The following is a 24,185-nucleotide window of genomic DNA, read 5'->3' on the forward strand; positions in this document are numbered from 1 at the left end:
TTATCCCATGACAACTTAATTTACATAAGAGCCTTTGGTGAGGGACCTTGTCAAAGGCTTTCTGGAAATCTAAGTACACTATGTCCACTGGATCCCCCTTGTCCACATGTTTGTTGACCCCTTAAAAGAACTCTAATAAATTAGTACAGGCCTGCACAACTCATAAAGCGGTAAGGGCCACATTACGCCAAAGAAAACAGCTAAGGGCCAAAACCCCCCGGCCCCGCGGAAACACGCCCCCCAGCGCCTCCCGGCCCCACAAAAACACCCCGCTCCAGCACCGCCCAGCCCTGCATAAACAAACCCTCCTTCCCCAGTGCTGCCCCACCAAAACAGCTGTGGGCCAAAAAAGAAGGTTGGGGGTGGGGAGGTGATACTTGATTTTAAATCAACCAGTGGTTCCCAGCTGAAGAGGTGGCTGGGAGCTGTCAGGGGCAAATTAAAGGGTCCGGGGCTCTGGTGGCTGGGGGAACACAGAGCTTTCCAGGGCTGGCGCAGGGATTTAAAGGGCCCAGAGCTCCTGCTGCTGAGGGGAGCCCGAGCCCTTTAAATCCCAGTCCCAGCCCATCCCATCCGGGAATCTCTGCGGGCAACCCAGAGCCCTTTGAATCCCAGCCGTGGCTGAGATTTAGGGGGCTCTGGGCTCCCTGCCACTGCGGGCAGCGCAGAGCCCTTTGATTCCCGGTCGTGGCTGAGGTTTAAAGGGTGCTGGGCTCCCGCCGCTGCGGGCAGCCTAGAGCCCTTTAAATCTCAGCCACGGCCGGGATTCAAAGGCCTCTGGGTTGCCCACAGAACGCAGTGTGTGGGGGATTTAGAATCCCCCCGCAGGCTGCACAGTGAGGCTCCGCGGGCTGCATGCGGCCCACGGGCCGTATGTTGTGCATTCCTTGATTAGTAAGACACGATTTCCCTTTACAGAAACCATGTTGACTTTTGCCCAACATTTTATGTTCTTCTATGTGTCTAACCATTTTATTCTTTACTATTGTTTCAACTAATTTGCCCGGTACTGATGTTAGACTTACCAGTCTGTAATTGCCAGGATCAGCTCCAGAGCCCGTTTTAAATATTGGCGTTACGTTAGCTATCTTCCAGTTGTTGGGTACAGAAGCCGATTTAAAGGACAGGTTACAAACCATAGTTAATAGTTCGGCAATTTCACATTTGAGTTCTTTCAGAACTCTTGGGTGAATGCCATCTGGGCCTGGTGACTTGTTACTGTTAAATTTATCAATTAATTCCAAAACCTCCTGTAATGATACTTCAATCTGTGACAGTTCCTCAGATTTGTCACCACAAAAGCCAGCTCAGGTTTGGGAATCTCCCTAACATCCTCAGCCGTGAAGACTGAAGCAAAGAATCCATTTAGTTTCTCCGCAATGACTTTATCGTCTTTAAGTGCTCCTTTTGTATCTCGATCATCCAGGAGCCCCACAGCTTCCTGCTTCTGATGTACTTAAAAAACATTTTGTTATTACCTTTGGAGTTTTTGGCTAGCCATTCTTCAAACTCCTTTTTGGCTTCCTTTTGGCTTTTCTTATTACATTTTTACACTTAATTTGGCAGTGTTTATGCTCCTTTCTATTTACCTCACTAGGATTTGACTTCCACTTTTTTAAAGATGCCTTTTTATCTCTCACTGCTTCTTTTACATGGTTGTTAAGCCACAGTGGCTCTTTTTTTAGTTCTTTTACTGTGTTTTTTAATTTGGGGTATACCATTTAAGTTGGGCCTTTATTATGGTGTCTTTGAAAAGTGTCCATGCAGCTTGCAGGGATTTCACTCTAGTCACTGTACCTTTTAATTTCTGTTTAACTAACCTCCTCATTTTTGCATAGTTCCCCTTTCTGAAGTTAAACGTCACAGTTCTGGGCTGTTGAGGTGTTGGACTGTTGAGGTGTTCTTCCCACCACAGGAAGATTATTATGTTATTATGTTATGATTACTATTTCCAAGCAGTCCTGTTATACTTACTTCTTGGACCAGATCTTGTGCTCCACTCAGGAGTAAATTGAGAATTGCCTTTCCCTTGTGGGTTCCTGTACCAGCTGCTCCAAGAAGCAGTCATTTAACGTATCGAGAAATTTTGTCTCTGCATTTCGTCCTGAGGTGCCATGTTCCCAGTCAATATGGAGATAACTGAAATCCCCCACTATTATTGAGTTCTTAACTTTGATAGCCTCTCTAATCTCCCTTAGCATTTCATTGTCACTTTCACTGTCCTGGTCAAGTGGTCGATAACAGATCTCTTCTTATTAGAGCATGAAATTACTATCCATAGAGATTCTATGGAACATGTGGAATCATTTAAGATTTTTACTTCATTTGATTCTACATTTTCTTTCACATATAGTGCCACTTCCGCCCCGCTGCATAACCTGTTCTGTTCTTCCTATATATTTTGTACCCTGGAATGATTGTGTCCCATCAATTGTCCCCACTCCACCAGGTTTCTGAGATGCCTATTATATCAATAGCCTCCTTTATCACAAGGCACTCTAGTTCACCCATCTTATTATTTAGACTTCTAGCATTTGTGTACAAGCACTTTACAAACTTGTCACTGTTTATTTGTCTGCCCTTTTCTGACATGTCAGATTCTTTTTATGTGAATGTTTCTCGTCTGGTCTGACCCATACTTTATCCTCTTCCAGCCTCTCCTCCTGACTAAAAACTAGAGAATCTCTATCACTAGACTCTCCTCTAAGAGAAGACTCTGTCCGATCCACATGCTCCTCTGCAGCAGTCAGCTTTTCGCATCTCTTAGTTTAAAAACTGCTCTGCAACCTTTTTAATGTTAAGTGCCAGCAGTCTGGTCCCACTTCTGTTTAGCTGGAGCCCATCCTTCCTGTATAGGCTCCCCCTATCCCAAAAGTTACCCCAGTTCTGAATAAATCTAAACTCCTCCTCTCTACACCATTGTTTCATGCACACATTGAGACTCTGAAACTCTGCCTGCCTACCTGACCCTGAGCGTGGAACTGGAAGCATTTCTGAGACTGGATTTCAGTCTCTTTCCTAGCATTCTAAATTTGGCCTCCAGGACCTCCCTCCTACCCTTCCCTATGTCACTGGTACCTACATGTACCACGGCCACCAGTTCCTCCCCTGCACTACACATAAGTCTGTCTAGATGCCTCGAGAGATCCGGAACCTTTGCACCAGACAGGCAAGTCGCGATACGGTTCTCCCAGTCATCACAAACCCAGCTATCTATGTTTCTAATGATCGAATCTCCTATTACTAACACCTGCCATTTCCTAGTGATTGGAGTTCCCTACCCCGGAGAGGTAACCTCAGTGCGAGGGGATACCCCAGCACCATCTGGAAGGAGGGTCCCAATTATGGGAAGGTTTCTCTCTGCTCCCATTGACTGTTCTGCTTCCCTGGGCCTTTCATCCTCCTCAACAGTACAGGGGCTGTCTGACCAGAGGTGGGACAATTCTACAGTGTCCTGGAAAGCCTCATCAACATACCTCTCTGCCTCCCTTAGCTCCTCCTGTTCAGCTACCCTGGCCCCCAAAGCCCGTACACGGTCTCTGAGGGCCAGGAGCTCCTTGCACCGAAGGCACACATACGCCACCCGCCCACAGGGCAGGTAGTCATATATGCTGCATTGAGGGCAATAAACAGGATAGCCCCCACTCTGCTGCTGGACTTCTGCCTGCATTCTCTCCCACAGCTGCCTAGGTTACTGACAGGGTTTTGTTTAAATCAAGAAGTTTGGATTATAGTTTAGTTTAAAAGTTTTAAAGAATGGCAAGTGTCCCTCGCCCCCTTCCCAACTCCCTCTTGAAACTCCCTGTTAGCAGCCTTTGGTCGCAAAGCTCCCTGGTCACTCACTCACGGCTTTAAAAAGCCCTGGCCTTCCTGATAGCCCCGCCCCCTGATGAAGGCTTAGCCAATGAACAAAGGCTTCTAGATTTCAAACCTTGTTTAGAAGCTCAGCTTATCCAATCCATAATTCTTTAACTTGTTGGCAAGAATACTGTGGGAGACCGTATCAAAAGCTTTGCTAAAGTCAAGATATACCACATCTACCGCTTTCCCTATATCCACAGAGCCAGTTATCTCATCATAGAAGGCAATCAGGTTGGTCATGACTTGCCCTAGGTGAATCCATGTTGACTGTTCCTGATCACCTTCCTCTTCTCCAAGTACTTCAAAATGGTTTCCTTGAGGACTTGCTCCATGATTTTGTTGGGGACTGACGTGAGGCTGACCGGTCCATAGTGCCTCAGGTTCTCTTTCTTCCCTTTCTAAAATATGTGCACTATATTTGTCTTTTTCCAATCCTCCCCCGATCGCCACAAATTTTCAGTGATAAGGGCCAATGGCTCTGCAATCACATCAGCCAACTCCCTCATGACCCTCGGATGCATTAGATCTGGACCCATGAACTTGTCCATCTCCAGCTTTTCTAAATAGTCCTTAACCTGTTCTTTCACCACTGAGTGCTGCTCACCTTCTCCCTATCCTGTGCTGCCCAGTGCAGCAGTCTGGGAGCTGACCTTGTCTGTGAAAACCGAGGAAAAAAAGCATTGAGTACTTCAGCTTTTTCCACATCATCTGTCACTAGGTTGCCTCCCTCATTCAGTAAGGGTCCCACACTTTCCCTGACCTTCTTCTTGTTGCTAACATACCTGTAGAAACCCTTCTTGTTACCCTTCTACAACCCTTGCTAGCTGCAACTCCAGTTGTGCTTTGGCCTTCCTGATTACACCCCTGCATGCTCGAGCAATATTTTTATACTCCTCCCTAGTCATCTGTCCAAATTTCCACTTCTTGTAAGCCTCCTTTTTGAGTTTAAGCTCATCAAAGGTTTCACTGTTAAGCCAAGCTGGTCACCTGCCATATTTGCTATTCTTTCTGCACATCTGATGGTTTGTTCCTGTGCCCTCAATAAGGCTTCTTTAAAATACAGCCAGATGTCCTGGACTCCTTTCCCTCTCATATTAGCCTCCCAGGGGATCCTTGCCCATCAGTTCCCTAGGGTAGTCTAAGTTTGTTTTTCTGAAGTCCAGGGTCTGGATTTTGCTACTTTCCTTTCTTTCTTTTGTCATGATCCTGAACTCAACCATCTCATGGTCACTGCTGCCTAGGATGTCACCCACTTCTACTTCCTCTACCAATTCTTCCCTGTTTGTAAGCAGCAGGTCAAGGGAGCACGTCCCCTAGTTGGTTCCTCCAGCACTCTCCAAAAACTTCCTGGATTGTCTGTGCACCGCTGTATTACTCTTCCAGCAGATATCAGGGTGATTGAAGGCCCCCATTAGAACCAGGGCCTGTGATCTGGAAACTTCAGTTAGTTATCTGAAGAAAGCCTCATCTACCTCATCCTTCTGATCTGGTAGTTTATAGCATATGCCCACCACGACATCACCCTTGTTGCTCTTGCCTCTAAACTTAACCCAAAGGCTCTCAACAGGCTTTTCTCCACTTTCATACCGGAGCTCTGAGCAATCATACCACTCTCTTACATACAGTGCAACTCCTCCACCTTTCCTTCCTTGCCTGTCCCTCCTGAACAGTTTATATCCATCCATGACAGTGCTCCAGTCATGTGAGTTATCCCACCAAGTCTCTGTTATTCCAATCACATCATAGTTCCTTGATTGTGCCGGGACTGCCAGTTCTCCCTGCTCGTTTCCAAGGCTTCTTGCATTTGTGTACATGCGCCTAAGATAACTAGCCAATTGCCCTACTTTCTCTGTATGAATCAGGAGGCTTCCTGTCTTGTACCCTCCTCCTTGTGTTTCCTCCCAGTATCCCTCTTCTGCACTTACCTCAGGGTCACCATCCCCCGGCGAGCCTAGTTTAAAGCCCTCCTCACTAGCTGAGCAAGCCTGCCTGCGAAAATGCTCGCCCTTCTCTTTGTTAGGTGGATCCCACAATCACTTTATAAGGATGAACATGGGGTGCAGGCTGTTCCCGTGAGGTACAGAACATCACAGACCCTGCCTCCTGAAATTGACAGGGCTGCCTGGCTCCCAGCGGGAGCAAGTGAAGGGATGGGGAGGGAAGGGGGTGGAAGCCCGGCCGGGAGCCTGTAGGTCAGCCAGACTTCTGACAGGGAGCTGCCAGTGAAGCTGAGAGACCATGCTCTCAGCTCCCCACACTGCCCCTCTTCAGCCGGGGGAAGAACTCCTGGTGAGGATGCACACCCCTGACCCAAGGAGGGTAGTGTGCTGGCTGTAAATCAACCTAGTATAGGTCAACTTAAGTTTCTAATATAGACATGCCCTAAGCTGCTTTACGCCGACCTAACTGTGTAGTATAGCCCAGTCTTTTCTCTCTTCTCCCTCCCCCCATTTTTTCTCTTCCTTCTTGCATGATGACTCCTGGTTATTCAGCATGAAATAACTGCTTTCTCAGTTTTCCAAGACTGAGGGTATGTCTTCACTAGCAACATTAAAGTGCTGCCGCGGCAGCGCATGGCTGTGTAGTCGCAGCACTAGCCAGCTCTCTCTCAGTGCTGTAAAAAAAACCCCACCCGCACGAGGGGAGTAGCTCCCAGTGCTGGTGCATGGTCTACACTGGCACTATAAAGTGCCAAAACTCGGGCGGGGGGGGTGGATGTTTTTTCAGCCCAGAGGAGAAAGTTGCAGCAATGTAAGTGCAGTGTAGACAAGCCTGGTACAGGCAATCAGCCTCACCTCAGTACTGAAAAATCATGGAGCAGGTCCCCAAGGAATCAATCCTGAAACACTTAGAGAGAGGAGTGAATAGCAGTCAGCATGGACTCACAAGGCTAAGTCATGCTGTGCTAACCTAATTGCCTTCTATGAGAATAACTAGGTCTGTGGTGAGGGAAAGCAGTAGATGTGTTATCCTTGACTTAGCAAAGCTTTTGATACACTCCCAGTATCTTGCCAACAATAAAGAAGTATGGACCGGATGAATGACTAAGGCGGATAGAAGCTGGCTAGATGTTCGGCTCAACAGGTACTGACAATGGCTCATGTCTAGTTGAGCGGGTACAAGCGAAGTGCCCCAAGGATCAGTCGGCGGTCTTGTTAATCTTCATTAATGATCTGGAGGATGGCGTGGACTGCACCCAGCAAGTTTCAGATAAACTAAACTGGGGAGTGGTAGATATGTAGGGTAGGGATAGGATACAGAGGACCTAGAAATGAGAGATTGGCCAAAGAGAACCTGATGAGGTTCAACAAGGACAGTAGAATCTGCACTTAGACAGAAGATCCATGCACTGCTACAAGACTAGGACGAGTGGCTAGGCAGCTGACTGCAGAAAAGGACCTAGGGATTCAGTGGAGAGACGGAATGAGTGACATGTGCCTTGTTGCAGAAGGCTAATGGCATTTGGTGTATAGTTGGGGCATTGCCAGCAGATCGAGGGACGTGATCATTCCCCTCTATTTGACCTCATGAGACTCATCTGGACTAGTGTCCAGTTTTGGGCCCCACACTACAAGGTTGTGGAAAAATTGGAAAGAGTCCAGTGGAGGCAACAAAAATGATTAGGGGCTGAACACATGACTTTCGAGGAAGCTGAGGAACTGGATTATTTAGTCTGCAGAGAAGAGAAGAGAGGGATTTGATAGCTGCTTTCAACTACCTGAAAAGGGTTCAAAAGGATGATCTAGACTGTTCTCAGTGGTACCAGATGAACGAACAGATAATGGTCTCAAGTTGCAGTGGAAGTTTAGGTTGGATATTAAAGGACACTTTTTCATTAGGAGGTGTTGAAGCAATGGATGGGTTAGTAGAGAGGTGGTGGAATCTCCTTCCTTAGAGGTTTTTAAGGTCAGGCTTGACAAAGCCCTGGCTGGGATGATTTAGTTGGGGATTGGCCCTGCTTTGAGAAGGGGGTTGGACTAGATACCTCCTGAGGTCCCTTCCAACCCTGATATTCTATTATTTTCTTTTCGGCTTCAATGACTTTACGTTTACTTTAATGGCCCACTATTATGTCTTCTTGGCTGGACAATGGATGGGTACTTGAAATTGGTTTTGTGTAAACAACTAGCCTAGGCGGGTGGGGGGTGCCCTACCAGGAGCGGCGCCAGGGTTTTTGCAGGCCTAGGCGGCAGCGCTCCTCCTCTGAGCATTCAGCGGTTGGGGTCCTTCTGCTCCGCGTCTTCGAGGCACTTCAGCGGCGGGTCCCAGAGTGAGTGAAGGACCTGCCGCTGAATTTCCACCAAAGACTCAGAGTGGAGGACCTCCCGCCACCGAATTTCCACCTAGGGCGGCAAAACGCCATCCCCCAAATGCTGCCGCCCTAGGCAACCGCCTAAGGTCGCCTAGTGGAAGCGCCGGCCCTGTGCCCTGCCCTGCTTGATTGCTTCACTGCCTGTGGTGAGGTGATGCTGTAGCTGCACCACAGTTACATTCACAGCCATAACCTGACTAGAGATCGCTTAATGACCACCAGGTTAGGAACATTACAGGCTTTCATAAAAGACCTTGCTTGACATATATTTACACACAATGTCTTGCACACAACCAGTTGATTCAATTGCTTATTCTTTGAGGTTCAGCCCTCTTGTTCTCCCATTGGGGTGTGTGACAGGGTGTACATACCCCACGCTGGACCAGAAGGGGTTAAAGGGCAATACTGGGCCCAGAGCACTGGCCGACTGGAGAGGAAACGTACAAGGGCGCAACCTAGCTCAGAAGGGGGAGGCTAGGGAGGAAGATGGACCTAATCTAAGGGTACCAAAGAAGCCACCCATGAGAAAGACAACTGCACGCTGAGCCTATTGGGGCTGAAGCTTTAGTTGTCTTTCCTTTTCTTTTGCTATCCTGTATTGGACTTGGAGGTGTGGGGGAGATGGAAGTGACCCAGTCAGGCAACTCCGAGGGCACTCCAGAGTTCTGGACATTGTTGTCTCTCATGGGGCCCTAAGAGTGGGAGGGCCCGGGCTCCCCTGCCAACTGCATTTGGTGCTGGAGGGGCATAAATCTCATTTCTACCCCTGCCAAGAAAGGGGAGGGTGAGGACATTGAAAACCCTATGGCGAAGCCACATCCACAGTAAGGAACTGGACTGTAACCCCTTCCTGCTGAGAAGGTTGTGACTGGAAACTGGGTGCGCTACCCACTAGGCCACCTGGTCTTCTGAGGACTCTGTTACATCTGGTGGAGAATGCAGGCACACTAGGCACAATGGTAGGCCAGAGAAAGAGGGAGATAAAAACCAAAAACCAAAGGTGGATTTTGAGAAACTGCTGAAGTGAGTTCTCCTGAACCATCAGCAGCAGGTGGCCCAGCAGCGGGAGAAGCAGCTGATTAAGGAAATGATAGAAGCAAAGCAGCGGCTCATCCAGCAGATGGCGACGCTCCCACAGCAATGGAGTCTAACCCTGGGAGTGGGAACTGCTGACCCAATACCAGCCATCCCAGGAAAGCTGACAACAATGGGTACCGTAGACAACCCAGAGGCATTCCTTGCCACATTCGAGAGAGTTGGCATCATAGCCCGATGCCTCAAGGGAAATTAGGCCAACCTATTGGCCTACTACTTGACAGCATGCTGGGCCAGGCAGCATACTGGGACCTCAGTGTGGCAGCTGCACAGGACTACATTCATGTCAAGGCATCTATCCTAGACACCCTTAACATCTCACCTGAAACCTACCAGTAGCAGTTTTGCAGCTGAGAAATTCCCAGCCAAAGCCTGACTCCGGACTGTTGCCCACAATCTGAAGGATCTTGGCTGGCGTTGGCTCCAGCCCAAGGGATGCCTAGGGGTTCAGGTAGCAGGGAAGATCGTCATGGAGCAGTTCACCCAAGTTCATTGGCCCCATTTCAAACTGGTAGAGGAGGGGGCATATCGGGTATTGAAAGATCCGAAGATGGGGGAGGTAAGAATGCAGCTCTGAGGGCTAAGGAAGTTCAAAGAGCAGTGCTTCAACTGGCCATGCAGCACCATGTGAGGGTCATTGGGGTGGGAGAAGACTCGTAACAGAGTGACCATGAAGTTCTACTGGCTGGGCATCCATCCAAAGGTGTGGCACTGTTATGCATCATTCCCTGAGTGCCAGTGGATGGGTCAGAAAAAGGTTCCCCCCAGTACTACTACCCATTGTAGGGTACCCTCTGATCTGGGGTCCCATTAGAGAAGTCTGCAGTGGGGCACAAATATAGCCTTGTAATTTTAGACAATGCTACCAGCTACCCTGAGCCCATTCCCATTCCCAGTAATGATGGCTATCAGTGCTAATGAATTTACAGAAGTATTTGCCCAAGTGGGGCTCCCCCGAGAAATACTAAGAGAACAAGGGAGAACTTCACCTCCGAACTGATGAAGGAGCAATGCATGAAGTGCTGGGTCTCAAAGACGGGCCTGGGAGGCCCAGACAGCAGCTGCATTCTGGCTTCCACTCAGAGTCCACTAAACCCACGTGGGCCAAGGAGCTACTAAGGCTATAGCCTCAGCCAAGACTCCACCCATGGAAGCCCCGATTGGAGACTCGGCTGGCTCCACCATTTGGTCCAACCATGCTAAGCCAGAAGGAAGCACAAGAAGCTTGTCTGAGAAACAAGGTGGTTTCCTGTTATGGCTACATTGGACACTGCTTGTGCCTGTCTCCTGCACTGCTCCTGGTTCCTGCCTTTGCTCCTGCCTTATGTCAACGTAACTGTGTAGTGTGGACCAGACCTTAGGTTGATCTAATTATGTCAGTGTCTACACTACAGCCTTGATCCTGCCGATGTAAGTGCCCTACTACACTGACATAAGAGGTGTAGGGCTTATGTCGGTGTTGTTAGGGCAACACAGTGTCTGTGTAAACACTTTGCTCCTTACATGGGTGCCGAGCCGTGAATTTGACAAGAAAGCTCTGCTCCTGGCTCCCCAGCCAGGCTGCTGCACACTGGATCCTCACCTATCCTCCAGTTCCTGCCCTCACACCTCGCCTCCAATCCTCGGTGACCACTCTTGGCTCCGACCTCTGACTTCTGACCCTTGACTCTAACATTTGGTATCTGACTCCAGCTCTGAACCTCAACTTCGATTTCCAGTTCTGACTCAGGCTTGACTCCCTGGTTCTGATAACTGGCAGTTGACTCTGGTGCCCTTGGCTTTTTTCCCCACCCTGTATTGCTGCTTTGCCCACCCAACCTGACTCCTGCTCTGACTACTAGGCCAGACAGCCTATATCCAAGCCCATAACAACCTGGTGCTCAGACACCATCTGGTTGCTGTGTAACTGCACACTGATCAGCTTCTATGTGAGCAGCAGCGTCCTGTGGGAAAGTAAGGTCTGGCTGGACAAGGGTCATTCACAGCCCTGATTAATCTTCAGAGTAGGTCCATCCTGTGTACTGAATGAGGCAAGACTCCTATGGAAAAAATAGTATGTGATCAGGTAATTAAAGACTATCATAATGGATATGGGCACAGGGGTTGAATTAAGATTGCAACAGGCATTCTGGCATTTCCTACCTTTGGAGTGCTTGACTTTGCCACCTCTAATATTCTTTTAATGTCATTTTCTGCACGTAATTATTAAGATCTGATTTTCCAACCCATTTCTTGGGAGTATTTTGTCTTCAGGCACAGTCCCACTGAAGTGGATGGCATTACTCAGAGGAGTAAAAGTGCACAACTGAATCTCTGAAGTGCAGTTATTTTTAAAAGAGCCATCAGTGTCACAGAGGAAGTGATATGGCAGCTATTGTGCATGGATTTCAGGTTCCTCACTCACTATTTATAAGTGATGGTGCTTCCCAGATCTTCACAGACAGACGGGCTGCCTTTTTTATTGTAATTGAGTCTGGATTTCCTCTTGCTTTTCTCTTCCTAGTGAAATTAAACCTGGATTTATATCGCTCCCCAACGCACATCAATCCTGTTGCTATAAACATTGTGGAAAGCAAGGCTGCGGAAAACAATCTGTATCTAAGCTGTGTGAAGGATAAAGGTAGCCCTGTGCTGCAGCTGGAGGTGAGTGGGATTAGCAGACCTTTAGCATCATCACAAACTCCACAGTGAGTGAAATTCAATCCACATCTCTGGTTTTTATTGATACCTTTACATGAGAGTCACTGGTTTCCCCCAGATACGGTTGATGATTACTATCATCGTTTAGTGCTGTTACAGTAGCACCTTGATTCTTCATCTGAGATCAAGGCCCTGCTGTGGTAGGCACTGTGCAGTCACGTAATAAGAAGGTTCCTTCCTCAAAGATTTTATCATCTAAATACAGAAGACAAAGAGTGGAAGAAGAAGCAGAGATAAGAAGTGACTTGCCCAGGAACCCAGGTCTCCTGAATCCCAGTCAATCGCACCACACTAATTCATTAGATCATGTTGTCTTTTGTGCCCTTGGGGTATGTCTATATTGCAGCTGGCAGCAAGCCTCTTTGTGTGGGTAGACAGACTTGCCAAGCAGGGCTTGAGCTACTCTGCTAAAAAAGGGAGCTCAGGCCTCCAAACCCAGCTGCCCCCCTGGTTCTGAGCCCAAGTCTCTGAGGTGCTGCCATGTCCACACAGTTATTTTTAAAATGGTGGTTTGAGCAGAGCTAGTGCAAGCCTGTCTACATACTGGTGGGCTTGCTCCCAGCTGCAGTGAAAGTGTATCATTAGTGATCAAGGATTAAAACTATAGGCATGCTTTTGCAGCTTCCACGTAGTTATTGTCTACTGTTGGGCCTGATCCCTCTTACATTGAAATCCCATTCAATAGGAGCAGGAACAGGTTCCTTGTTTGGTGGACAGTCTTTCTCAGGTGTATGAAACACCTGTGATGTCCGGGCCAGATTCTCCTGTCTATGTGCACCAGATGTTTTCACTACATTCAGAGGGCCAGCATTTCACACCCACTTTTCACTGGTGTAAATGGCAGCCCAAAGTGGAAGGCAGGGGAGAGTCTAGCTCAGTGTTTCCTTGGACAAAATTCTGCTCAGGGATACCCACATAATAGTTGCACAGGCACAAGTGAGAGTGGATGCTAGTTCTGTGTCCTAATTAGAAGCCCCTTCTCATACTCATACCATTGCAGGATGAAAGCCTTCCAAAGAGCATCCCTGTTTCTAACTGGCCTCTCTTATTTCACACAGAAGGTGAAGGGGCCTATGAAAGACATCAGGACCGAGGATCAGAAGCGTTTCATCTTTTTCAAGAACAGTTCTGGTTCCACTTCCAGCTTTGAATCAGCTGCCAATCCAGGCTGGTTCCTCAGCACCTCAAAACTGAATGACAAACCTGTCAGGATGGTGAATCAAACCGGAGAGCGGGACATCACTGATTTTTATTTGGTTGAAATCTAATCCCTAGCCAGCAGTTACTGGCTTAGAACTAAATGCTAGTATGTACTACACACAGTAGGAGCATAACTATTTATGGGATCTCAGCAATTCCATTTGATTAATTCTGGTTGTTTAAATTAATTTATTAATTAAATTAATGTATTAATTAAATTATTTATTTAAATTAATTAATTGAATTGTACTATGTATGTACCTTGTGAACTTTGTGACCAATACTTGTAATCTCTCATAACTCAAGCCTGACCCCAGTTGTACAGTACCTTCCTTCTTAACTTGCGTGAATTTGATTTTAAACATTAGCATTAATTCCGTATTAATTCAGTTTTATTTCTTATTATTATTACAGTAGCATCTAGAGGCACCAGCCACAATGGGATGTCTCATTACATTGGGCACTATACATATAATTTTGTTCCCTGATCATTTATAGGGATACTGTTAGATCAAATCCTGCCTCTAATATTGTTAGGTTTTGTGGGTTTTTATATAATTTTTTACAAAATATCAACAGAAAAAAAATTGTCTTTTAAAATTCCACAGGTTTTTGGGAGGGTACTTATAAGCAAATAAACCAGCTCCTGCAGTATTTGCAACCAGCGCTGGTGTCTAGGGAATTTAAAACCTGAAGATGCTATTGGCTTGAAACTGATTTGTTACCAATATGTAACTGAACAGTCTTTTCTTACTGTCTGAACTGAAACGCAAACAGAAAGTAAATAGCATGAATAGGAAGTCAGACTCTTTTACAGTTTCTTGCAGTTTGAGTAATCTAAGGTAGTGATATATTTATTACAAAACTGTCAATCCCAACAGTATGTGGATTATAAAGTAGCCATGTTATGTTGTAGAGATTAAGTTATAGTAATTAAATATTATATTATTATTTTATTATTGTTTCTTTATTTTTTTATAAAGTTCGTATTTAAAAATTGTTAATTCCTTTTGTTCATTTTGGACTTGAATGTGGGGAGGTTGACCATATGCAATTCTTGCTGAAAATCCTTAGTGACTGAATTCTGGGTTTCCAAGTGCTTTTCTATGAGAGGTGGAGGTTTTCTTAGGCCTTGGAGAAGGGCAATGAAGTAAACTCTAGCCCGGGGTTCTCAACCTTTTTCCTTTCTGAGGCGTCCCCCCCGCCACCCCTCAACATGCAATAAAAACTCCACAGCGTACCTGTCATAAACAGATAGCTAAGGGTTAATGTTTCTTTTACCTGTAAAGGGTTAACAAAGGGAACCAAACACCTGACAAGAGGACCAATCAGGAAACCAGATTTTTCAAAGCTTAAGGGAGGGAATTTGTGGTTTTTTTTCTTGGTCTTGGGGTCTTTTGGTCTGTTCTGTGCTCTCTCAGTATGAGAGGTCTATTTCCAGTCCTTCTAATTTCTGTTTCCAGTTGTAAGTACAAAGTTAGCAAAGTATAGTCTTTTAATTTTTGCTGTATTTGCATCTGTGTATCTGGCTGGTGGAGTCTTTATGTGTATTTGGCTATAAGTACTTTAAATTGTATTGTTTTTGGGTAAGGTGTTTATCCCTTTTCTATGTTTATTTCATTTTCTATAGTTGAAAGCCCTTTATCATACCATCTAGGTACAGAGAACTATTATTCTATTCTTTCTTTTTTTTTATTAAAAGTTTTTTTTAAGACCTGTGATTTTTTTGTTTTCTAGTTGACCCACCAGGAAATTGGTGGAGGAAAGAAAGACGAGGGGAAGGGGAAACTGCTCTTCTGTGTTTAACTCTCCTAGTGTCCCAGCGGCGGGAAGAAGCTAGGGGAAAGAGATAGAATCTTTTCTGTTTCTTTGTCTTTGGGTTGTCTTTTTGTGGAAGAGAGGGAGACATGCTTCTTGGTTGTGATGTTAAAGAGGTTGCATCAGTAACTCTCAGGTTAGCCCAGAGAGGAAATTCTGGTGGGAGAAAGGTGGGGGAATGTTTATTTCCCTTTGTGGTAAGACTCAGAGCCTCTGGAACTTGGGGTCCCCAGGGAAGGTTTTGGGGAGACCAGATGAGCCAAGACACTGGAAATTCTTGGCTGGTGCAGCAAGATCAAATCTCAGCTGGTAATTAAGCTTGATGGGGTTCATGCTAGCTTCTCAGGTTATGAACGCTAAGTTCAAATCTGAGTGGGAAAGCTATGATATGAGTGGCAGCGAAGTGGGAAAGATAGAATCCAAAAGCCAGTCAGATTATTAATTGCTTCTCTGCTGCTGGTTATAAGCAGAGGGAAGAGGTTTATTTTTTAAACTGCAGCCAGAGAATTTTTTCCTTGCTCCCTGCTAGCTGTGCATAGGAGGGCTATTAAAGGTAACGACAGTCGTTTGTTAACAAACAGCCTTAAGTGGTCAGCAAAACTCCAGCCAGAACACATTTGAAAACAAAAGAGGGTTTCTTTTGCTTTTTAACTGTTCAGGAGAGGCTAGTAAGTTATAAAGGAGTTGCTAGGCAGACTCCAGGAGACAACAGAGACCAGCAGTTCAAACAACAACCACCAGAGGGCACCCCAATGAAAGAAAACAGGAACCATGACTACCAAAGATGCCCTAAAGCAGGAACGAGCGAGACTTGAGGCAGAAGAACAAATGAAGACGCAGACCACGGTGAGACCTGGAAAAAAAAAGCAAGAGATGGAGCTGAGAGAAAATAAAAAGACGCTGCCTATAAAGAGAACAAGCAGCCAAAGAGGCAGCCCATAAAAGAGAACAAGAAGCCCAAGATGCAACCCTCCAACGAGAGAGGAGAAAACACCAACAAGAGATGGAAAAACAGAGAGGCCCACCGGCAGGCCCTGGAATTAGAACAGGCTAAGCAACAGAACCCAACCATCCTAACCACCCATCGCCAGTTGTTGTTCAACTGCACAAGAAATTTCCCACCTACAAGCCAGGTGATGACACTGAGGCCTTCTTAGAAATTTGAAAGAGCCTGCATTGGGTACAGCATCTCGGAAGACCAGTACATGGTAGAGCTGAGGTCACACCTCAATGGACCCTTAGCAGAGGTGGCGGCTGAAATGCCAAGGACAAAATGAACGATCATAAAACTGTTTCAAACCAAGGCCAGATACAGAATGGGATAACCCCGGATCATGCCCGTCGGCGTTTCAGAACCCAAAAGTGGAAACCAGATGGGTAATTTCCGAAACACTCGTTACTACGTAGGAAGAATTATAAGGCCTGGATATCAGGAGCCAATGTTCAATCCATTGACGAACTGCACCTCCTCAACAAATGGGCAGTTCTTGGACGGATGTCCTGAGACATAACACGGTACATCCAAGATGGAAAAAACCCAAAAATCTCACCCGAGCGGGGGAGATTGGAGCCAAATGGATGGAAGTGGCAGAAAGCAAGAAAGCTACTGTAAAGGAATGAAAACCCCAGGGGGCCACCCAGACAATTAAACCCTACAACCGAGGCAACCCAAAACCCCACCTACAACCCAAGGGAAGCCACAGACACCCTATTCTTCACCTCTATCAGGTCTCCAGTAAACTCACTCGACCCAGTGACCCGTCAGCTGGAAGATGCTATAAGTGTAATGAACTGGACATATAAAGGCCAACTGCCCAAAGAACTCACCCGGGTGCAAGTCATTACATCACCATCACACCAATAATCCCAGGCCTAGATACCTCTCAAATTCCCCTTGGAGCGAAGGGAAAATTTGAGAGTGGCGGAAAGAAGTTACCGCGTGGAGAGACACGGGGTACAAGTGTCAGCTATCCACCACCTCCTTCGTGGACCCAAACTCATCACCCAAAGGCCAAAGTGACCATTTACCCTTTCATGTCACAAGCTGTAGACTTGCCTACAGCTGATGCCTGTCCAGTACCAAAGGCTGCGTCAGGAATGTGGACTTTGCAGTCTACTGACAATTATTCATCCCCATGCTACTGGGGGAGAAGACTGGCCAACCAGGTGAAGCGGGCCAAGAGAGTGGAATGGTTACACGCGGCCAAACCAGGCAAGCTTCCAGACCCATTCCTGTTCCTGAGCCGTCCACAGACAGAGGTAGTGGACCAGATTCCCTGCCAACGGCTGAACCAGCCACAGCACCTCCAGTCCAGGACCGGAACTGGAACAGCAACAGCACCAGCACCAGCAGTATGCAACCATCCATTCCAAACCTCCACGCCAGAGGGGCCAGCGAGCCTGAACTGGCAGAACCAACAGACAACCATCACGAAGAGCTCAGCCAGAGCCTGAATATCACCAATTACCCAGCGGGAGAGCGGTTCACCAGCAACGGAAACAACCCCTCACCTACATAGCTTCCAGGGGACCAAGCCCAAGTCCATAGTCTGAGAAGAACTGGTGTCTCCAGCCTGAAGGAACAGTCCAGACTGAGCGAAGCAGAGGACGCCTTCCAGAAGCTTGGGTGCGGCATGGAGCACTCCACCCTCTCAGCTCTTTCTACCCGATCTGGTTGTTATAGACCAAGGACTTTATACAAGGAAATTCTTTCTGGTGGACACCAGGAAGAATGCAGCCGCACAACGGTTGGTGGACTAATAATACCGAGGAAGCTCTTAAGCTTAGCCCATGATCTTCGAATGTGCCATGCTGGGTGAACAGAACCAGAAGACAGATTGGGAATCCTTCCACTGGAAGGGACATGGGCAAGGACGTTGCCCAGTATGTCCGGTCTTGTGAGGTGTGCCAAAGAGTGGAAGCCCCAAATCTGGTCAAGGCCCCTCCAGCCACTCCCCATAATTGAGGTCCCATTTCAGCGAGTAGCTGTGGATATTCTGGGTCCTTTCCCAAGAAAGACGCCCAGAGGAAAGCAGTCGTACTGACTTTCGTGGATTTTCGCTACCCGATGGCCGGAACAGTTACTCTAGGCAACACCAGGCTAAAGCTGTGTGCCAGGCCCTAACAGACATTTTTGCCAAGGTAGATTGGCCCTCCGATATCCTTACCATTCAGGATCTAATTTCCTGGCAAGCGCCATGAAGAGCTGTGGGAAACTCATGGGGTGAATCACTTGGTTGCCACCCCGTACCACCATCAAACCAATGGCCTGGTCGAAAGTTTAATGGAATTTGGGGGCCATGATCCGTAAATTCGTGAATGAACACTCCAATGACTGGGACTGTGTTGCAGCAGTTGCTCTTTGCTTACAGGGCTGTACCTACATCCCAGTTTAGGGTTTTCACCATTTGAACTTGTGTATGGCCACGAGGTTAAGCGGGCCATACAGTTTTGGAAGCAATAATAGGAGGGTTTTACACCCTTCTCCAGGAACTAACATTCTGGACTTTGTAAGCAACCTACAAAAACACCTCTGACACTCTTTAGCCCTTGCTAGAGAAAACCTAAAGGATACTCAGGAAGAGCAAAAGCCTGGTATGATAACATACCAGAGAGTGTTCCTTCAGCGTAGGAGACCAGTTAGGTCTTAAGGCGCAACAGGCCCATAAGATTGACGCATCATGGGAAGGCCATTCACGGTCCAGAGCACCTGGGAGCTGTTAACTACCTCATAGCATTGCCATATCCTCACTAAAACCCAAAGTGTACATGTTAATTCTCTCAGCCTTTATTCCAGAGACTTACAGGTTTGTCAGTTTACAGTCAGGGAGGAGATGACGCTGAGTGGCCTGACGGTGGTCTACTACGAAGGAAAAAGGATGGTGGCGTGGAAGAGGTGAACTCTCTAACCACCCTGGAACGCCTGCAGCGGCAACAAATCAAGGAGCTGTGCACTAGCTCGCCCCATTGTTCTCAGCCACTCCAGACGGACTGAACGGCATACCACTCCATTGACACAGGAGTAATGCCACCCAGTTAGAACAACCACCCTACCGGGTGTCTCCTCACGCCCAAGCTGCTATAGAACGGGGATCCAAACATGCTACAGATGGGTATAATACGCTCATCACAGTGCATGGCACTCTCCAGTGGTTTGGTACCCCAAACCAGATGGGGAAATACACTTTGCGTGGACTACCCTAGCTAAATACGGAACTCATCCGGACAACTATCCAATGCCACGCACTGATGAGATTGGAGAAGTTGGGACATGCCCAGTTCATTATCTACAATAGACTTAACCAAGGCGTACCGGCAAGTACGCTAGATGAACCTGCCAAGGAAAGGTTCAGCATTCGTCACCCATGCGGGGTGTATGAATTTAATGTACTTCCTTTTGGCGGCTGAATGCACCGCCACCTTCCAGGGTGGTAGATTGGCTGTAGCAGGACTGGGAGAATATGCAGTTGCCTACCCGATGATGTGGCCATTTTTTCAGACTCCTGGCCTGAACACCTAGTACACCTGCCAAAAGGTCTTTGAGCGCCATCAGGCAGCCGGACTAACTGTTAAGGCCAAAAAGTGTCAAATAGGCCAAAACCGAGTGACCTTACCTGGGACACCAGGTGGTCGAGAACCATAAACCCCTACAGGCCAAGTGGATGCTATCCAAAAGTGGCCTGTCCCAAAGTCAAAGAAACAGGTCCATCCTTCTTAGGCCACACTAAGCCAAATCGCTGCCCCACTGACCAACCTGACCAAAAAGACCCAGCCAAATACAGTTAAATGGACTGATGAAGTCAGGAGGCCTTTACCCAACTTAAGGCGATGCTCACGTCTGCCCTGTGCTAAGGCCCAGACTTTGACCAACCATTCCTAGTAACCACAATGCATCTGAGCGTGGGATAGGAGCAGTGTCTCATGCAGGAAGGACCGGACACAACTTCCATCCGTCGTGTTTCTCAGCAAGAAACTGTCTGAGAGGGAAAGTCTTCTTAGGCCTTGGAAAAGGCAATGAAGTTAACTCTAGCCCGGGTTCTCAACCTTTTTCCGTTCTTGAGCATACCCCCCCCCCCCCCCGCCAACATACAATAAAAACTCCACAGCCCACCTGTGCCACAATTGTATTTCTGCATATAAAAGCCAGGGCTGGCATTAGGGGGAAGCAAGCAGGGCAACTGCATGGGGACCCTACACCACGGGGGCCCCCGCAAAGCTAAGCTGCTCAGGCTTTGGCTTCAGCCCCGAATGTTGAGGTCAGGGCTTTCTGACACACTGCGATCCCCCCCAGCACCAGACTGAGAAGCCGGCCCCCCAGAGCACCAGGCCAGCCCCAGCGCCGCCAGAGTTGGGCTGGCCCTAGCGCCCGACTGAACCACCAGCCCCCACAAGCACTGGGCTAAGCCAGCAGCCTCACCGAGCACCAGGGTGGCCCCAGTGCTGTCAGAGTCAGGCTGGCCCCAACACCCGGCCAAGTCAGTAGCCTCCCCAAGCTCCAGGCTGAGCCGCCAAATCCCGCGAGCGCTGGGACGAGCCGGGCCAGGCCAGGCCAGGGCAAGCCGGCAGCCTCCCTGAGCACCGGGCTGGCCCCAGTGCCAGGACACTGCCGCCAGCACACACCCCCCCAATGGTTCTCCAACCCGCCAGAGTCAGGCAGGGCCAAGAGCCACTGGCAGCCTCCCCAAGCACCAGCTCCTCCCCACCCTGAAGGCTGCCTGCCTCTGCCGAGCTGCCAGCCCAGTAGCGCCTGACTAAGCCTCCTCACTCCACCGACCACTGGCTCTCCGCGTTGCTCCTCACTCCCTCATCCCAAGGAGTAGGGATGTGGGGAGCAGCAGGGACCTTGGGGGTGGGGGTGGAGAGGAGGAGGCGGTGGGGATCTCGGAGAAGGGGGGGGGCAATTGCGGCCCATTTGTCCTGCAGCAAGTCGGTGGCAGTGCCCATGCTGACAGCATCCTCTGGAAAGGTTGTTTAGTGACCGTCCTGGTTGGCTCTGTTATCCTCAAAGGCTGCATTAGGCGTGTCTGCATGGAGTGCGGCCTGTTAACAGGTTTGTCACTGGATATTATAGAGTTTGATCAAGGTTGTGGTGGTTATTTCATGGAAATCTAGAGAGCTGTGTGCCAGGCCAATCTCCTTCACCTCTGTGTAACGAGTAGGGTTGCCAGGCATCCAGTTTTTGACCGGAACCTCTTACACACCATGAATGCCTCATTTCTGGCCCCACCCAGAGCCCGCACCCGCAGCTGGAGCCCTCCCCCATGCCCCAACCCCTTGCCCCACCTCAGAGCCTCCTCCTGCACCCCAAACCCCTCATCCCTGGCCCCACCACAGATTTCACACCTCCAGCCAGAGCCCTCCCTTCCTCCCACACTTTGAACTCCTCAGCCCCAGCCCAGAGCCACTTCCTACACCCTAAACCCCTCATTCCCAGCCCCACCCCAGAGCCTGCACCCCAGGCCAAGCCCTCACCCCCCCACACCCCAACACCTTGTCCCAGCCTGGAGCCCGCTTCTGCACCCCAATCTCCTCATCTCCAGCCCCACCCCAGAGCCCGCGCCCTCATCCCCCTGAACCCCAACCCCCTGCGCCACCCTGGAGCCCGCACCCGCAGCCCAAACCCCTCACCCCAAACCCCTTATGAATAGGGGAGGCAACCTAGTGACAGATGATGTGGAAAAAGCTGAAATACTCAATGCTTTTTTAGCCTCGGCATTCACAGACAAGGTCAGCTCCCGCACTGCTGTCCTGGGCAACATAGGATGGGGAGGAGGTGAGCAGCCCTCAGTGCTGAAAGAACAGGTTAAGGACTTTTTAGAAAAGCTGGACATGCACAAGTCTGTGGGTCCAGATCTAATGCATCCAAGGGTGCTGAGGGACTTGGCTGATGTGATTGCAAAGCCATTGGCCATTATCACTGAAAATTCATGGTGATCAGGGGATGACTGGAAAAAGGCAAATATAGTGCACATATTTAAAAAAGGGAAGAAAGAGAACCTGGGGAACTACAGACCAGTCAGCCTCATGTCAGTCCCCGGCAAAATCATGGAGCAGGTCCTCAGGGAAACCATTTTGAAGCCCTTGGAGGAGAGGAAAGTGATCAGGAACAGTCAACATGGATTCACCAAGGGCAAGTCATGCCTGACTAACCTGATTGCCTTCTATGAGGAGATAACTGGCTCTGAGGATATGGGGAAAGCTTTTGATATGGTCTCCCACAGTATTCTTGCCAGCAAGTTAAAGAAGTATGGATTGGATGTATCGACTACAAGGTGGACAGAAAGCTGGCTAGATTGTTGGGCTCAATGGGTAGTGATCAATGGCTCTATGTATAGTTGGCAGCCAGTATCAAGCGGAGTGCCCCAGGGGTCAGTCCTGGGGCCGGTTTTGTACAACGTCTTTATTAATGCTCTGGATGGTGGGATTAATTGCACCCTCAGCAAGTTAGCAGATGACACTAAGCTCAGGGAAGAGGTAGATATCTGGTTCTGGGAAGAAGGATAAAGGAGTTTAGGGTGCAAGTGGTGGTGTCGTCCATCCTCCCTGTGGAAGGAAGGCCCAGGTAGAGACCATCGAATCGTGGAGCTTAACAAATGGCTATGCAGGTGGTGTCGGAGAGAAGACTTTGGATTCTTTGACCATGGGATGGTGTTCCAAGAAGAAGGAGTGCTAGGCAGAGACAGATGTTGCACTTAGAGTACTGCACAGGCTCTTTTCACGGGGAAGAAGGCAAAGCGCCAGGTTTATTGGTAATACATGTACCAATCAACACTGTATCATTTGCATATGATATATATTACACTCATGAACTCACTCACACACAAACACACTCTCTCTTGTTGTTGTTACCAATTAGTTGCTCCCATTAACTTCACTGGCCAGGTGAGTTAGATGGGGGAGGCGTAAAGCCGGGCTTCTGCTGATCCATATCAATGCTCCCATATTGACAAGATGAGACTTGGGGTCCTCTGCAAGACATTTCACATTTATAGCAGCTTTCCTGTCATGCAAATCTGGTACCAGATTCAAAATCTGTATCTGTATACGTTGGTCCTTTGTGCTGCTTCCTTCTGGGTACTGTCCCAATGCAGTTCAAAGAGGGTGTTTTCAAAAGAAGGTGCTCGCTTCTAAACCCCAAGGCCATCGATATGTCTGCTCTTCTTTAGTGAGCCCACTTGACAAGTTTTATTGTTTTTGGGTCTGGCTTCCGTCTCCTCTCCAACCCTTGCAACTGTCTGGAGGTGCTCTCTTCCCTGCCTTTCTCATTCACATCTCGTTCATTCAACAGGGAGAGATTGAAAAGGGGGCAGGGGGAGATTTTATTCTATTCCTAGCAAAAAGACATCTTTTTAACATTATACCAAGTCTCAATACAAAGTTTTCTATATACGGATCTGATAAAAAGTTGTATGAAAACAGAGGTATAATACAAAGTAATATGAAAGTTAGGTGAAGATGCTTAATCAGGGCCGGTGTAACCATTTAGGCGGACTAGGCGGTTGCCTAGGGCGCCAAGATTTGGGGGCACCAAAAAGCAGTGCCCCCAAATTTTTTTTAAGTGGTTGAGTGGCTGCTGCTGCTGGGATCGAGAGGGACTCCAAGCTGCCGGCGGCATCGGCAGCGGGCCGCCCAGGGTGTCCCCTGGGTCAGTGTGCTGCCGCGGCAGCCAGCAGCCCAGGGTTTATAGGGGGCAGGTTCTATAGGTTTGCGGTGCTCGAGCTGCTGGACTACAGCAGCTCCCAGCAGAACTGCTGTCTGCTGCCCCAGGGTCCTAGTGCCCCCCGTCCTACTGCTAGGGCAGGCCGCCCTTACCCTGTGCTTCTGCCCTAACCCTGAGTCTCTCCAACACCCCAAACCCCTCAGCCCCCCACACCCTAATCCTCTGCCTCAGCCCTGAGCCCCCCCACATCATGAATCCCTCATCCTCAACCTCAATCCTCCTCCCCCTCCACCCTAATCCTCTGCCTCAGCCCTGAGCCCCCCCCACATCATGAATCCCTCATTCTCAACCCCAATCTTCATCCCCCTGCACCCTAATCCTCTTCCCCAGCCCTCAGCCCCCCCGCATCATGAACCCCTCATCCTCAGCCCCAACCCTCATCTCCCTGCACCTTAATCCTGTCTCAGCCCTGAGCACCCCCACATCATGAACCCCTCATCCTCAGCCCCACAGCCCTCATCCCACACCCCAGCCCTGAGC

General features: G+C 48.6%; 1 protein-coding gene across 1 annotated transcript in view; it reads left to right on the top strand.

Annotated features, from left to right (window-relative positions):
• The window catches only part of LOC116830722 (interleukin-1 receptor antagonist protein-like), a 22,037-nt gene extending 8,801 nt beyond the window's left edge, over positions 1–13,236 (top strand). The window contains exons 4-5 of the mRNA XM_032790361.1: positions 11,772–11,911; positions 13,027–13,236. Coding sequence (XP_032646252.1) covers positions 11,772–11,911; positions 13,027–13,236 — 350 coding nt within the window. The remainder of the gene's footprint in view (positions 1–11,771; positions 11,912–13,026) is intronic.
• The last annotated feature ends 10,949 nt before the right edge of the window (positions 13,237–24,185 follow it).

Source organism: Chelonoidis abingdonii, chromosome 2, assembly GCF_003597395.2.
Source record: "Chelonoidis abingdonii isolate Lonesome George chromosome 2, CheloAbing_2.0, whole genome shotgun sequence".
Lineage (NCBI taxonomy): Eukaryota > Metazoa > Chordata > Testudines > Testudinidae > Chelonoidis > Chelonoidis abingdonii.